The 16,925-nt window shown below is 50.0% G+C and overlaps 1 protein-coding gene across 1 annotated transcript in view; it reads right to left on the minus strand.

Annotated features, from left to right (window-relative positions):
* Prdm11 (PR/SET domain 11) overlaps window positions 1-9,475 on the minus strand; it is a 31,745-nt gene extending 22,270 nt beyond the window's left edge. Inside the window, exons 1-3 of the mRNA XM_055610340.1 lie at window positions 9,357-9,475; window positions 8,932-9,035; window positions 8,230-8,492 (exon numbers count right to left, since the gene is read on the minus strand). Of these exons, the coding sequence (XP_055466315.1) occupies window positions 8,230-8,492; window positions 8,932-9,035; window positions 9,357-9,475 (486 nt within the window). The remainder of the gene's footprint in view (window positions 1-8,229; window positions 8,493-8,931; window positions 9,036-9,356) is intronic.
* Window positions 9,476-16,925: the final 7,450 nt, after the last annotated feature.

Consider the following 16,925-nt stretch of genomic DNA (forward strand, 5'->3'; position numbering starts at 1 on the left):
ATCTATCTATCTATCTATCTATCTATCTATCTATCTATCTATCTATCTATCTATCTACCTATCTATGGCTCTGTGGTGTGGGAAATGAAGCCTAATTCACACAAATCCAGATCTTACATCCAAGTCTGACACATTCACCTTCTCCAGTCCTTTCTGAAGCCATGTGAAGTTGGCCAAGGACAATCAAAACAGCCTGTCACCTGCTCATCACCATGGGCACCAGGCCCGCTGAACATCAATACTTATAAATCCTGGGTGTCTTCCAGAGGCTGTGCTTGTTTCACACATCAAAGCTAGAGCACAGAGAGAACAGATGACAAACCCAAAGCCATACTTCTAGTTAATTAAAGAGCCAGGACTGAACTATCCAGAGTCCTTTGGCCACCTCAGACACTGCTTCACCTTGAGGGTCTCATGGTTCTGCCTGGGAGGGGCATCTGGCCCCACAAAAGCAGTGTCAGTACCACCCATCCACCCCTTCCTCAGGGTGAGGAGTGGGCTCCCAGGGAAGCAAAGGGCATCTCTTCAGGTCTTACAGCAGACCTCAGGAATTATATGAGGTGGGGTTGGCAAGGATGGCTTGGAGCAGGATGAGCCTTGAGCAAGGGCGGAAAACCTAGACGAATCTCTCTGCCCTGGAGGCAACATGAGTATAAATTGGACTGGTCAGAGGAAGAAGCAAAAGCCAATGTGAAGTATCATACTGCAGCTCAGAAAGGTTCCCAACAGCGGTGAATCACACCCTGGCACCCCTGCAGTCACAGGGACAACTGGGCCTGCAGAGAGCACCGTATCACAGAGCAGGATGCTGCGCAGAGGAGGTGACCCGAGTACACTCTGGATTTATCAGGCTACAGCACTGTCCTAAGGACATCTGTCCTTGCAAGAGACACTGTGATCCAGGAAACGGGAGAATTTCCCATCTGGCCCTTTACAGAAAACACATTGGCGGAGTTTCATGACGCCGAAGTAGCTAGTATCACAGAAGAGTTGATTTTGCACTATTAGTTATTACTACTCGTCACTAGACAGTGACCAAAGGGCAGATGCACACTGTGTAAGTAAATAAATACTTGCTTCAGGCAAAGCTCCCCACGACGGTAGCAGTAATCAAAGCCAGGGGCAAACACGGGGCAGGGGTGGAAGGGGGAATAAAGAGATCGCTGGGGCTAGGTTAGTGGCTCAGTGGATAAAGTGCTTGCTGCACAGGTAGATGGAGTCCATATCCCCAGACTCCATGTGAAAGCTGGGCAGGTGTGGCAATACTCGGGAAGCCTGGCCAGGGAATCCAGGCAAAGGCTGCCTGTAGATTCACCCCACAAGTGAGGTAGGCAGCTACTGGAGACTCCACAGGCATGCTCACATACGTGTGCAAATACACATGCACATTATATACACACATGAAGAGGAGGGGGCTCAAGCACAGCACGCAAAGGTGTGGCATTCCAACCCTGGAGAATCTGGGTGTCTGGAGACTCTAAGACCTTCACCAGAAACACTACCTACGAAGCTAGGGCATGTCACATTCAAATGATTTCGTTGGTCTCAACTGCGAGGGGCAAACTTGTTCTAAGTTGCTCTATTGGTGAATTTGTTTTTACCTCCTCCTTTCCCTCCAAACACCCCACAATGCACTGCCGTGGGGAAAATGCGTGATCCGAGTTGGTTAGAAGTGAAGAGCGGGATGAGTAGAAGCTGTGGAACACCTTATAAACATTCTATTGGCCCGCACGCTTCAGTAAGCATCGAGAAAGAAGCATGACCATCCATGTCATGTGGGCCATTAATTGGCTCCAGGGGAGGGCCCTCATAAAGGGCATGACTCGAGCAGCTGAGAAAATCTGAATATGGAATAGAGACAAGATAGCACTGAGCATGGGAGATACGCCCGGGGTACTAACTCAGGGTGGCACATGATAAGTACTGATGTCACACCAGCATGCACCCACCTGGTTTTCACACACTCCTGGGAGCTAAGAATGTTTTTTGAAATATTTCTCTTCATGTAACTTTACTTCTGTGGATTTACACATTTATAACAAATTCAAATTTTATTTGAAATCACATACCATGCAGATTTTAGAACCTAAATAAAATGTTACTGGAACACACTTTGCCCCCACCTGCTCCCAGGTCATGTGGAGCTGCTTCTTCACTACAATGGGCACAGCGCAGTAGCTGGGACAGAAACTGGGTGCGTCATGGGTTCCAACCATTTAAAAAAAAAAGACTTATTTTTACACATGTGCATGCCACGTGTGTGAGGCTGCCTGAAGAGGCGAGAAGAAGGTGCTGAGGTCCAGCCAGATAGCTGGAGTGATGGACAGTTGTGAGCTGCTGCTAGACACCAGTGCTGGGAACTGAATTTGGATCTTCTGGAAGAGCAGCATGGGTTTTCACCTGCTAACCCATCTCTCCAACCCCCTAAACTACTTTATGAAGTAAAGTAATTTACTTTACTTCATAGTAGTTTGGACTGAGGACACACATACCACACACACACACACACACACACACACACACACACACACACACACACTTCGACTCCCCTCCTTTTTTCAGGGGTTTGCAGGCCTCCGCCTCCTCACTGCTGAGATTGCAAGAGCTAGCCACCACAGCATGATTTACTTTGTATGCGTTCTGGGATCAAACTTAGGTCCTGATGCCCGTATGGCAAGCATTCATTCGGTACCAGAGCCAACTCTGTAACTGCTTGGACAGGGCCAGGTCTTCGAGACCAGGAAAAAGGCTAAGAAAGGGATCGTACCCAGGAAAGCTTGGGGACAGGATTTGCCAATGAGTGCATTTTATTTACGATGCAGGGTTTCCAGATTCGGGCCCCATGTCAGTATCATGACCCAGGTCTTTTCTTTCCTTTCTCATTTATCATCTGAGTAGGCCAAGCTGCTCCCTGGGCTCCCCAGCGAGGTAAACAGCTGTTCCTGACATCTGACCTATGTGGGATACACACACACACACACACACACACACACACACACACACACACACACAGAGAGAGAGAGAGAGAGAGAGAGAGACAGAGAGACAGAGAGACAGAGAGAAAGAGAGAAAGGAGTTCCTTTTTTTTTTAGCCTTTCTGACTACCCATTCTCTTCAGGCCTTTGATATCACTCACTTCTTGATATTCTGAAAGTCAAGGGCCCACTATGTGGCCTGGCTACCTCCCTATACCACGTTGCACATTTTAACAGATGTCCTCCTCTGTTAGTCTAGTTTCCTATCACTGTAGAAACACACACACACACACACACACACACACACACACACACACACCACACACTTTGGACAAAGCAAATACATTCTTTTACAGTTCTGCAGGTGAGAACTCCTCCAAACAAGAACCTGCCTTGTCACCTCCTGTTTCACTTCTATAGGCCACCAGCATCCTTGCCTCCTGAATAAGAAGAAACAAAAGGAGGACATGACTGCTCTTAATGGGTTGAGGTTTTTAATACACATATAGGGGAGAACACAGGCAGAGGCATCTGGAAGGGTCTGGACTGAAGTGGGCCATGAGAGGGAGAGAAAGCAAGACAGCAAGAGGGGTCAGAACCAGAAGCCGAGAGACCAGGAGTGAACCAGGAGACCAAGAGACCAAAAGTATCACTTAGCCAAAATGGCTGAGTTATAGAGGGAAGACAAGCTGGGGAAAGGGGCCCAGCTCAGACCCTGGGCTGAAGAGTTCGGGGTGGGGGTGAGGAGAAAATATGCCAGCCAGGAGGACCCTGTAACAGGTAGGGGCTGAGGGAGACTGGCAGCCAGAGTCCACTTTGATACATTAATAGGCATTTCAGTTAGCCGTTTGCCCTGGGTTTGAGACCTAACACCTCCAGGAACCTCCACGTCTGGGAGGCCAGCAGGTACCATTTTCCCCACATCCTATTTGACTCTGATCCTCCTGTCTCCCTCCATGAAAGAACCCAGCCAGAAAACTTTAAGATCATCTCCCTGCACCAAGATGTTCACTGTTGCCACAAATGCTAGCTCCTTCTGCCACCAAAAGACAGTCACAAGTTCTGGGGACAAGAATGAGGACACTATAGAGCCTATCTTAATCTCATTTCTGTCACAGAATACTCTGACAAATCCAACTTAAGGAAGGAAGGAAGGGTCATTTTGGCTCACAATTCCAGAGTCTATTGTGATGGGCAAGTCACATGGCCAGGAGCCTGGGGCAGCTGGTTCCACTGCCTCCACAATCCGGAAGCAAAGAGGGATGAACACCTATGCTCAGCTCACTCCATTTTATACAGTCCAGGACCCCTGCCTAGGGAATGCAATTAAGATGGATCTTCCCACATCAATCAGCTTATAAAATCCCCACAGACATGGCAGAGGCTCAATGATTCCCTGGAAGCTTGTCCCCCAGATCCTGTCAAGTTGTCAATTAACACTAATCTTCACAGAGCCATTATTTGACCTGCCACACCTACTTACCTTGGGCCCTCCCTTAGGTGATGGAAAGTATGCTGACCCATCCCTTTCTATACCCAGTGGCTTCTTTAGAACCTTTTAGAAGGGCTACAAATGCACATGGCTGGTGTTTTTACCTCATCCTCCTGTTTCTTAGCACTCCTCCTGCTGGCCCTAAAAATGGACCTGAGTGGCTCCCTCCAATCACCATCTACCTCTCTTATCTCTCTCTTTCACTTCTGAGCTCTAACCAAATTTCTGAGAAGCTGCTTTACTGGCCACCTCTGAGCTAATCAGGTGCCTAGCTCCAGCACTCTCTGCAGGGGGCTACTGATAAGCCCTTGCTGTGGGCTGCAGTCCTAGGCAGTACAAACCTCTTAGCACTGACCCTGGCCTCTGCCCTAGGTACCGGTAGCACACCCCCACCTTGAGTTGTCAATATTGCCAAATACCACGTGAATACAAAATCCCAGGTTTAAAGCCTACGACTCCTGCTGATGTCACAACATTCTTGCAGGTGCAAGCCCCAACAAGACACTTCTGAGCCATGTCATCCTGGGCTTCCTAGCAGCAAGAGACACCATTGGCCCTGAGGCCTGTGAACACCTTTCTTGCTACGCAGGCCCCTCTCCTGGCCCACTTTCCTCCAGTGCAGCTCTCTCTCGTGCTCCCTTCTGCACTGTTAACTGTTGAATTCCCTCAGACACCGAGGTTGGCCCCACCCCCTTCCTGTGAGCTAAGTCACATCTCTGTACTTCCTCTGCATGTTCCAGAACTGTATATCCACCTGTCTGCTGACACCACCATTCAACAAAACCAACACAGAATCCCAACCATTCTCAACCTTCTCTCCACCTGGCAGTCTTCCCTTCAGAAGTGAAGGAACCTCTGCTCACCTGCTGGGTGAGAGGCAGGGAGGACCTAAGCTGACCTTGGTACTTGGCTCCTCTACGGAAGACACCCCATCTTGCCTGGCCTTCGCTCCCATCCAGTCCTCAAGTCGGTCTCTGCCCTGTCTCTCTCCATGCCACCTGCATCTCAGGCTTGTGATTACTGTGACTCTATCTGCTTCCTAACCAATGCCGCATTTCTGCCCCAATCAGTTCCGTAGGCTGCAGCCAACGTTGTTCTTTCAAAACATTAATGTTGGGTTGGGGGACATGGCTCAGTAAAGAGTGTTTTCTGTGACCGTGAAGACATGAGCTGGTCCCCAGGACCCCGGTAAAAACCCCAACACTGTGGCATGCACCTGTTATCCCAGTGCTGGGGGGTGGGGGAGAGACAGGAGACCCCTGGAGGTTTACTGGCCAGCCAGTCGAGCTGAATTGGTGAGCTCCTGGGTTAGAGAAACCCTGTCTCAAAATAAGGTGGAGAATAATTGAGGAAGAGGCTTGACATTGACCTCTGACCTCCACATGGGCATACACATGAACACACACACACACACACACACATACACACACACATGCAGACACACACACACCATCACCACTCTGAACACATATACACACAGCAAAACAAATAAATAAACAAATAGAAGCTAAAGTAATCTAGTCACTCATCATTACTTGAAACAATCTAGAAACTTCCCGCCATCCTTCAGTGAGTGAAGCCTGCAATGCACCCCACACAGTACGCCTCCGATGCCTTCCCCAGCCCCATGTTTGCTGTTCAGACATGTTCTGTGTCCCATCCTGCCACAGGGCCTTTGCTCTTGTGAGTCCACCCATCTGATGCCCCTCGCCGATGTGATCTTTGGTGGTGTGGCGTCTATTCTTGATTGTCAACCTGACTACATCTGAAATTAACTAAAACTCAAAAAGGGAGGGAACACCTGTGAACTTTTTTTTTCTTCTTAATTTAAAGTAGCAATATCCACTTTTAATGTGGATCTTTGAGGCGGGAAGACCCACCTCTAATCTGGGCCACACCTTCTGATGGAAGTCTATATACAAGGACATGGAAGAAGGAAGTGTTTGCTCTTTGTCTTCTTGCCCTCGCCTTGCTAGCAAGTCTACTCCTTCACTGGCACTGGAGCCTACTACTTCAGGATTCTGGCATATTCTGAAGACCAGTTGAGACATCCAGCATCTGAACAACTACTTGATTCATGGAACTGCCCATTCATACACAGCCATGTTGGATTAGCTGGACCACAGTCTATAAGCCATTCTAATAAATCAATCCCATATATATGTGTATGAAGAGAGAGGAAGAGAAAAAGAGAGAGAGAGAGAGAGAGAGAGAGAGAGAGATTCATTCTATAAGTTCTGTTACTGTAAAGAACCCTGACTATTACAGGTGACCATGTTCTTCCTTTGACCTCAGCTCAGTATCTGGAGGCCTCCTCTGTCCTCTGGCCACATGGATACCCCTTGTTCTTCACTTTCTCTCAGTTTCTTATCTCTTCAACAACTGCCAGTAGTTTTATGTGCATTTTCATTATTCTTTGGTTAATTCCATCTCCTGCCCATGAAGGTAGGATTTATGCCTGATCTGGCCTGCCACTGGGCCTGGCAACAAGGAGAGGCTAGAGATATAGATATGGTATGAATGGCCTCACTGCTTTCTTCTATCACCCTCTGCTCCACCTACTGTCTACCTCTCCTCTCATAAGCAGCCCTCGGAATTCCTCCTCATGTTTTTGAAAGCCCCTACTCACTCTGGCACCCTACCCATCCCACAGACCTCAGGGTTCTCCCTCCTGAATCACTCAGATTCACCTACTTCCAGACCTCAATTCAAGCCATCATCATGCTCATATGAAAAAACTCTCTCCCCAGCCTCATCCTGAAAACCACTTTCTGTGCCACAACCTGACCTAGCCACATCACTAGCTTTCCTGAGTCCTCAGGCTAGGGAAATGTGTCACACACAGCTCCTGCCATCCTCTCCACTAACCTCCATTGCCACCACACCAGACTTCTTCCTATCTCTTCTGTCTGCATGGAATGGGAGTCTACCTCCCAGAGAAACTGCAACTCATTCTTCAGGTCTTAGACTGAAGGAAGCCATTCCTCAAACCAGGCCAAGAGCAGTAACATCAAGCAATGGCAAATGCCTTGTGACTTAGAAAGCAGCTTCCCAAGCACAGAGCAAGGCCACCTGGAGTCCTCGTCCACCAGAAGCTCTCATTAGCCTGTGTCACAAAACAGGCCGAGAAGAAAGCGACGCGTTCAAGGTCATTAGACAGTAAACAGCAAAGCTTAGAGACATTCCCAGTGCAGGCTCCAGGTACCACAAGCACAGTGTCCCAAAGTGTTCTGTGCTCTCCCTCTGCTGACAACACTTGTACACTTATACAACATTTGGTACAATCACTAGTACATGCTTGTTTGATGCTTGTCTCCCCAAGAGACCATTTGCTCTCAAGAATGGGACCCATGCCTGCCTTGTGGAAGGCCTTCCCTCCAGTACCTGGAATGCGCATTTTCTTAGCTGAGTATCATGTCTTCCACTTTGGAAGAGGGTTGGCTGAGGTCATTGTAAATACTACTGGCCAGGCACATGCACACATGAAGATACTTGGGAAAACCAGCCTTAAGTTCAACCTGGTGATGATTAACTGATTGCTACTGAGGTGGGATCCCTTAGGCACCCTTAGGCTACTGAGGTGACCCTTGGACACCAAAGGACAAAAGCCACATGGCTGGGACAAGAGGACAGCAAGACCCACCATCCACATGTCCAGAGGTAGCCACAGAAGAGCACTTGGGCAAGCATAAATATCGCCGGCCGACTCCCTTCTAAGTCCCTTGTCAACCTCTCCCAAGGAATGGGGTGGGGGACACTCACCAGCCACGAGAAGAAGCCAGCTGACTTGTCTTGGGTGGAGATCTGCCCCTCATAGGGGCCAAAGATGTGGCCCTTGGGGACAACCTCACTGATGCACCGCACATCGCTCTCACCGCCCACTTCCTTTACCACCTCCATGCCGTGTGGAATGGTGAGGGCTGCCCGATCTGGGATGCCCACAGGCACTGGTGTGTCAGACACAAACACGGGGGGACCATGGTTCGGGCACTCATCCACGAAGTATTCTTGGCAGGACTCACAGACTGAAGGAATGTGAAGAAGAGGGAAAGTTTGGTGGACGTGGGATATAAGGACTCTCCCCCTCCCGGTGGCTGAGGAAATTACTGGGTGCCACAACTAAGCAATAGAAGCACATACTGTATGCAGGCCTTTCAGCCCTAGATCTGCCCAGCTAGCTGCAGGCGCAGGGCCATAAGAAGCAGTAACTCATTTTACTCCCCATGGGGTTGAAGGACATGCCCCTAATGTCAAGGTTTTTGTCTCAAATAAAAGAAATGGCTTTGGGGTCACAGGCCCAAGCTGGAATTGCAACTGTACGTCTGTGGGCTAAAGACCTAAGGCAGGCCACTGGCGTTCCTGGGTGAATGCCTCTCACTGGAACTCTGGCACAATATTCCCAAACCAGGGACAGGTGGGATATGGGGTGAAGGGAGAAGGCACCAGAGCCCCAGCTGCACTTACACCAGAAGTCCACTTGCTGGAAGCTTTTGGTCACGATGAGGTCACGCTTTCCCTTTAGTTTCTTGGGTTCAACTTCCATGGAAGAGGACTCCGGTCTCCGAGAGCTGGTCAGGGCAAGGGCCCACAAAAAGAAAAAAAAAGGCAAAGAAGCCATCAGAGACAGCTCCAGGGAAGACAGGCTGGACACCTGTCCAGGAGGCAGAAGGTGCAGATGGGCAACAGGCTGGTTGTTCTCTGTGAGAGCAGTGGAGCACGTGAATTCCTGAGGGCTGGGCCCTCACTTCATCTAGTGCCTGCTCACCTCTGACCCCAGAAGCTGCCCAGTATTGAAGGTGGACATCGAGTAAGAACATTCCCTGGGTCCCCAACCACTCCAGCCCAGCCACCCACCCTCCTCTCCTCAAGTCACCACCCAGGGGCCTCACCAGGGCTGGCCATACTCCTGGTCCCGGAGTGGTGAGCAGACCTCTGTCTTCACTACTGTCACCATGTCCCCTACAGCCGCCTTGGTGTGGGCCAAGCACTCCTTCATGTTCTCAGTCATTCTGTCCTGGGGACAGGAGGCAGGACCAGCACAGGAAGAAGATCAAAGAGACAGGGGAAGAGGGGTGAGTGGCTGGGAGGGAGAGCAGGGGTCCCTAGGAATCTGGTTACCCTCCCTGCCATCCCCAGAGGAAGCGCTTTAGGACTCAGACAACAAAAACAGCTGTAGCCTGGCCAAGAGGAAATGCCATTTCTATCCCGGGCTGGTCCTGGGGACGACTGGAGCCACCAGCCCCATGGGGTCAGGGCCCAGGGGCAGCTCAGGCCAGGAGACAGGCCTGGGAAGCACAGTCTTGGACACTAGGTCCAAAGGACACAAGGAACCCCCGAGAACCTGGCAAACTCTGTCAAAGGGGGCAGGAAGGAGACCCCACAAGTCCAACTGGGCCTGAGGGAGTGGAAAGCTGAAATGCGCTCTGCATGGCTGGCTGTGAGGCCCCGAGTGAGGGGCTGCCAGGAGGAAGAAGCCAGGCCCCTTGGGCAGGTACAGGCGGGGCTGGGGAACTGGTTGAGTGCCAGCTAGGGCTAGCGCTGACTCCAAGCCCACCTCTCTCTCCAGGGGGCAGTGTCCCCAGAGCATGCTTACCGCCCTGACCACAGAACCTGGCTGCAGCCCCTCCCCACGGTCCTCATGCCAGACCCCGGGACACTCTTCTTCAGCGGGCTGTGCAGTAGCTCGGCCTTGGGACTGTGCTGGGCCCCGGGACTGGGCGAACAGAGTGTGTGTGTGACTCACTCCCCGGGGCCCCCGCTGGCCACACCCCTGCTCCTCGGCTCACCAGCCCCCTGCTCCCCACCGGGGGCCCCAAAGCCCCGCGGCGGCGGGAGGGGTGGGGGAGCTGCACGGCCTGCCCCTCCTGCGAGCCGGGACGCGGGGGGCGCGCGCAGGGGACCGGGAGCCCTGCCCCCAGCCCGGGGGCCGCCGTTCGGCCGCGCGTGTGGCCCAAAGGGAAAGTGTGCTCGGGGGCGGCGCCCCGGCCATCACCCACCTTCGCGGCGGGGCGCCGCGGCCCGGCCCGTCCCCCGCCCGCCCGGCAGCCCGGCATTCCTTGCGGGGGCATGTGGCTTCTTGCCGGCCCCGGGGGCACGCAGTTGGCTGGCGGCCGGGAGGGGCGCGGGGCTCGCAGGACACGAGCGGCGGGAGGGGGCGGCCGCCGAGGGGACAGCCCCGGGGTCACGCGCGGACGGTTGCACGCAGCCCGCAGCCGCCTCCGCAGCGCCGCCGCCGCCACCCACCTCGGCCACCGCAGCCCTGCGCCACCTGCACCGCCCCGGGTGCGAGCGCTGCGTTTTGCTCCACCTCCCAGTCAGGCCGATGGTTCCCCAGCCACCCGCTGAGAAAAGGGGTGCAGCGGGCTGAAGGCTGAGAAGTTACTGGCCCAAGGTCACGCAGGCTGACCGGGATGCGGTTGCAAGGGCAGGAGTTTCTCAAGCACAGCGCCTGCACTGTAGAGAGTCAAGTTCAAGCTCAATGACAGGCTGTGCAGCCATGGGGCAGGTGTTAGGAGCAGAACCCTTGACACTCTGTCATGTTCAAGTCCCAAATCCCACTGTGACTATTTGGAGAGGAGGCAAAGACTAGATTAGGGGTGTAGGGTCAGGTGCCCTCATAAGAGAGCATGACATGTGGCTCTCTGCTTGTGAGGGGGCAGCAGGACGGTCCCATCTTCATGGTAGCCCTTATCTGGATGGAACTAAGAGGAAAGCACCTTGACCTTTGACCTCTTAACCTTCACTCCTGGGAGGCTGAAGCCATGTGGCCGGTCTGTGGCCATGGCTGCCAAGCTGACTGATAACGAAGGTTGTCTGATTTCTCTACATTCCCATTTCTTTTAGTAACCCTATTTAATTTAATAGGGGTGTGTGTGTGCACGTGTGTGGAGGTCAGAGGACAACTTGATAGATTCCATCACACGTGTGGTGGGTGAGAGGGACAGAGAGAAGCTTGGAGGAGGCTACAATCCCAGGTTAGAAAGCTAATCAGGAGCCACCCATAGTGCCGCACACCTTTGATCCCAGCACTCAGGAAGCAGAGGCAGGCAGATCTGTTAAGTTAGTTCGAGGTCAGCCTGGTCTACATAGTGAGTTCCAGGACACACAGGGTTATATAGTGAGACTCTGACTCAAAAACGAGAGAGAGGGAGAGACAGAGAGACAGAGAAAGCTGAACAGGAACATAGCCAGGCAACAATGACAAAGGCAGCTTAGAATGAATGGTCTCTGCAAGGCTGGATTTCCCTTTTTTAGCTAATCGCTGACAGTCTCCATGCTTTCTGAGGGCACACAGCCTAGGACACTTTGCAGCGCTTTTTTTTCTCTGGCCCCTGTCTACTCCACCAGCCACACTGCCTAGCTGGGCTCCACCCATCTCCTCACTGGCCCCTATCCCCAGTAATGCCTCTGCTAGTCTTAGTCATATTTGACAATACCTGCCTTATGTACACTGGCCTTTCGCTAACTTGCAATTGTAAGCTCCCTGAGGGCAGGACAAATGGCTTTCCTGGGCTCTGGCTTGCCACTGACTCTCCAGCACCAGGAACATAGGCACCAAGGACTGAGGCATGAACTTCATCCTCAGGGACGCTGTGGGGTGTGAGAGTGGACTCCCTTTAATTCCGCACCTTAAGCACCTACCTTATCTCATCCTGCTCTCTGCCTCATCCCACCCTAGCAGAATTCACATCTGCCAAATGAATTAACAATCAAGTGAGCCAGGTCACAATCAATGCACTGTCTTCTGTGTCCCGCTGACTCATAGTGAGCTCCACAAGAGACTTCAGCAAGCAAGCCTGGAGAGTTACATTTGACTCTCCTTCCCCATGTGATCAGACAAGGGGTGGCAAGAGAGGTGACAAGGCTGGCAGTGAGGGGCTAGAGCAGTGAGAGGTGCGGCTGAATCCGATTCACAAATATAAGAGCCGGATTCTCACAGCAAGCCCTAAAGTATGCCAGCTTCCAGACAGTCATCATGTCTTTCTACTGGGCATGTCAAACCTGTGGCTCACAGGCCACATGCACCCTTAGACGCATACACTCACTTAATGGATCACGAGAGTTTCTTAAAACATTAAAAAAAAAAAAACAAACATTTTCTAGGGGTTGGAGACATGGCTTAGCAGTTAAGAGCACTTGTTGGTCTACCAGAGGTGATTCCCAGCACATGGCAGTTCACAACCATCTGTAGGTCCAATTCTAGGAAATCCAGCACTCTCTTCTGGCCTCTGTGGGCACTCCATACATGTGGTACATGGACATAAGAGCAGGCAAAACACTCATACACGTAAAATAAAAATAAATAAATCTAAAATAGTTTTAAAAACTTTTTATTGATTTCATTTTTTAAGTGTGTGTGTGTGTGTGTGTGTGTGTCTGTACATGTGAGCGGAGGTGCCCACGGACAGCAGAAGAGGTTGTGGGGTCACCTGGAGCTAGAATTGCAGGTGGTTGTGAGTCAACCAATATGGATGCTGGGGAGTAAACATGAACCCTACGAAAACGCAGTGTGAGTGACTGAGCCATCCCTTCAGCCTCTGCTTTTTTTTTTTTTTTTTTTTTTTTTCTTTTTTAAACAAGGTTCTGGAGTGTGAATACTGTGGAAGACAGCATCAGTAGCAACATCAAAAGGTTGGCCATTCCTGTTAAGCCTTAAGGAGTCTTCATGTCATAACTGCCAGGGCATCCAATGGGTAGAAAAAGGGACAGGCTGATGGGAGGCCTTGGAAAGTGCCAAGTACCACCACTTTATAGGGGCTCTGTTTCATTGGTTGCCCAGAGACAAGGACAAGTGTCAGGGTAGGGGTTGAGGGAGAAAAGACACAATGACTAGGAGCTAGGAGAAGAGGCCCACAAACAGTCCAAATCAAGTGGTCACTGACAGTGTCCCTACCTCCCAGCAGGGAGGCCTGTGGCTCTTGCTTGCATGCGACATTTCACATTGTCTGACAGAATCACACCCAGCTTGTATGTCACTTGTCTGTGACTGGAAGTATTTCAGACCTGGTGATGTCCCCAGCATTGGAATACTCTTTACCACATCCCAAAATCCCAAAACTTGATTGTTTGTTGATCATGTCAGATTTTGACTTATGTTGGACTTGGGATTTTCAGATTAGGAATATTCGACTTGTACAAAAAATCGGATGCTCAGGAAACAAAAAGTGTCAAAGACCTGGGTCAGAATAGGATGTGACTAAGTGACCTTCACCAGGTCCTTCATATCCTTCTCAGGAGGTGCCGGAAGGCATGGGCCAGGTGAAGCTCAGAAAGCCATTTCTGCATGCTGCTCTGGCCTCCTTGCCCGAGCAGAGGGCAGCCTCACGAAGCACTCCAAGCGGCTGGCACTGCTCCCTCCAGCCTGGCTCCTCGGAGTCTGCACTCACAGAGATTAAGCCTGGTGCAACCTTCAGCAATGAGATGCAAACCCAAGAGGAGGGGTGGGGTAGCGAGCGGCCAGAGGCCTGCGGCTCATTTTCACCCTTGGCACAGAGCCAGGATCCCAGAATGCCTGGCAGCTAGGGGACTGGGGCATCAGGAGGCTGTGCCCACTTGGCCTCCCTTAAGCTTGGCCCCATGAGAGTTGGCAGTTCTGTTTGGTATCCACCCTGCATCTTCTGATGTCCCCTTGAATAACAAAAGGACTGAAGGTCAGACACAGAATGGGGGTCCCTAAGCTTGGGGGCTTGGGCTTGTTTGTGCCATAAACAGATATTTTCTGCCTGTGCTCTGAGTCTCGGTTTCCCCTTCTTGAAAAGATTTGACTAGTGTTCTCTCTTTTTTTGTTTTGTGGAGAGTTAAAATTTTATTTTATTAATTTATATGTATGAGTGTTTTACCTATGTGTATATATGTGTACCGTGTGTGTGTGGATTACTTAGGAAGGCCAGAAGATGTCAGATACCCCGGAACTGGAGTTACAAGAGGTTGTGAGCCACAATGTGGGCGCTGGTACTCAAACTCCGGTGCCGACTCAACTCTCTAATCCAAGCTGGTTTCTTTTAAGACCAAGTTTCACTATGTAGTCTACTTGAACTGATGTTTGCTGTGTAAACCAAGCTGGCCTCAATCTCCCAAATACTGGTGTGCCCCACCACATCCCATCAAACAGTGGTGGAAAACAGTAGACCACCGTTTATGGGTGGGAATGGGGACATTTTGGAATTATGAAAAGATGTTACTGAATTCCTTTTTTTTTTTGAGACACGGTCCCTCTACATCGTCTTGGCTGTCCTGAAATTCACTATGTAAACCAGGCTGGTCTTGAGTTCACAGAGATCCACCTGCCTCTGCCTCCCAAATGCTGGGGTTAAAGGAGTGCCATTACACCCTGCTAAATTTATGGAAGTCTTCCTCCAGCATACATTCTGTCACTGTCACCAGCATGGACCTACCTAGGCTCTGTAACTTTGACAAATGACCCTTGTCTTGGTTTTCCCACTTGTTTAGAGGGACTGATTCTTCACACATTTCTGTTTCACAGGACAGGCACACACACAATGTTTAGCTCATAACAATCACTTTATTAGCATTAGTTATTATTTTTATTTAAATGTTAGTGTCATTTAAAAGCATATAAAAACTAAGCCCAGCTCCTTGAGAGGTTGATAGGAGAGTCATGAGTTCAAGGTCAGCCATAGAAACATAGTAAGATCATGTCTCAAAAAAAAAGTATACTAGACATTAAAGGGAGGTTGGTGACATTTTTCTGACTTTTTGTTTTTGTTTTTAGAGACAGGGTTTCTCTGTGTAGCCCTGGCTGTCCTGGACTCATTTTGTAGACCAGGCTGGCCTTGAACTCATAGCGATCTACCTGCTTCTGCCTCCCTGAGTGCTAGGATTAAAGGCATGGGTGCCTTCGCCCGGCATTTTTCTGACTTTTAAAAATGGGGTTGGGCTAAAAATATAGGTCAGAGGTAGACTATCTGCCAATCATATCTGAGGCCCTGAACCATATCTTTAGCGCTTGGTTGAAGAGATTCATAGCAGTTACGATATCCAACATAAAGCTACTTCTCGTCTGTCTATAATGATGCTCAGCTCAGTAGAAAAAAATAATCATGAAAAATTTGTAAAAGAAGTGATAAACACTAAAATGATGAATGGAAAAGTGTAAAAGATTATCAATACTTAGGCCCTGGGTGTCAGAGATGACAAGCATATGTCTCTCATAAATCTAACGTGGCACCCATGGCAAACATCACTAACCTATCCAAGTCCTCCTCCCTTCTTGGCTTGAACTTGGCCTCTGACTGGCTCTTTCTCGATACTAGGCAGTGCCTTCCAGCATCATGTCTCCATTAGCAAATTCACAAAACCTTGAAATCCGAGTGACACTGAGGACCTCAGATTATGCGTTAGAGTGGGATGTAGGACAGTGTTTCCAGAAGGCAGTTCAGCAACTCAGAGACCAGCGAGCGCTCTACACGAGAAATCTCCCCCTAGGAATCCATTATAAGGAAGCAATTGTAATGATGATGGCTGGAGCAAACACGGCTCCACAGAGCTGTCCTCCACAATGTGATCCACGATAGCAGAAACACGGAAGTGATTTAAACCTCCAAAAATAGGGAGAAGTTGACACAGAGCATGGGATGGAACGTTGGAGGGCAATTTGCAATGTTGCTGGGCGACTACTGACATAAAACACATGCTCTACATATGAAAGAAAAAAATGGAAGTTATTACTAAGTGGAAAAAGGTCACTGAGGAAAAAGCTACGTATTGTACGATTGCCTCTGTGTGACATTCCGAGAAAGGAAATCTGTAAAGACAGTAATGGGGAGGAAGGGGAAAAAGCAGCAGAGCACTAGGCATGAAGTGACTGTGTCAGACACTCTGACAACAGTTTTATATATATATAATCAACATCCAGTCACCCATTTATTTGGAATTATGGGGCGCCAATACCAAGAGGGAAGCCTCATGCCACTGTAGACTTTGACAGTGACGTCACTATGACGTCATCAGCTGAAACAAATATGCAACCCTCGTGGTGGGTGAGTGAGGATCAGGGACATGGAGCTCTGTACTTCGCACTTAGTTTTGGGCTGGGTCTAAAACTGCTGTGGGCAGGGGAGTGATCCCAGGAGCGATATAAAAAGATGCACACAAAACAATCCCACTTGAAGATCTGCATAAGGACATGGGTTTGACCTCAGCATGAAGAAGAGCAAGAGGAAGAAAAAGAAGAGGAGGAGGAGGAAGGAGAGGAGAAAGAAGAAGAGGAAGAGGAGACGGTAGAGGAAGAGAAAGAGGGAAGGGCTAGGAGAATGAAGCCTTTAAGTCTGTGGCTCTCAACCTTCCTGATGCTGCGATCCTTTAATACAGTTCCTCATGACCTCCACCCACAAAACTATTTTCGTTCTTACTTCATAACTGTAATTTGGCTAACATTATGAGTCATAATGTAAATATCTAATATGTGAGACGATCTTAAGCAACCCCTGTGAAAGGGT

Source organism: Psammomys obesus, unplaced genomic scaffold (assembly GCF_907164565.1).
Source record: "Psammomys obesus unplaced genomic scaffold, mPsaObe1.curated_primary_1811, whole genome shotgun sequence".
Classification (NCBI taxonomy): Eukaryota; Metazoa; Chordata; class Mammalia; order Rodentia; family Muridae; genus Psammomys; species Psammomys obesus.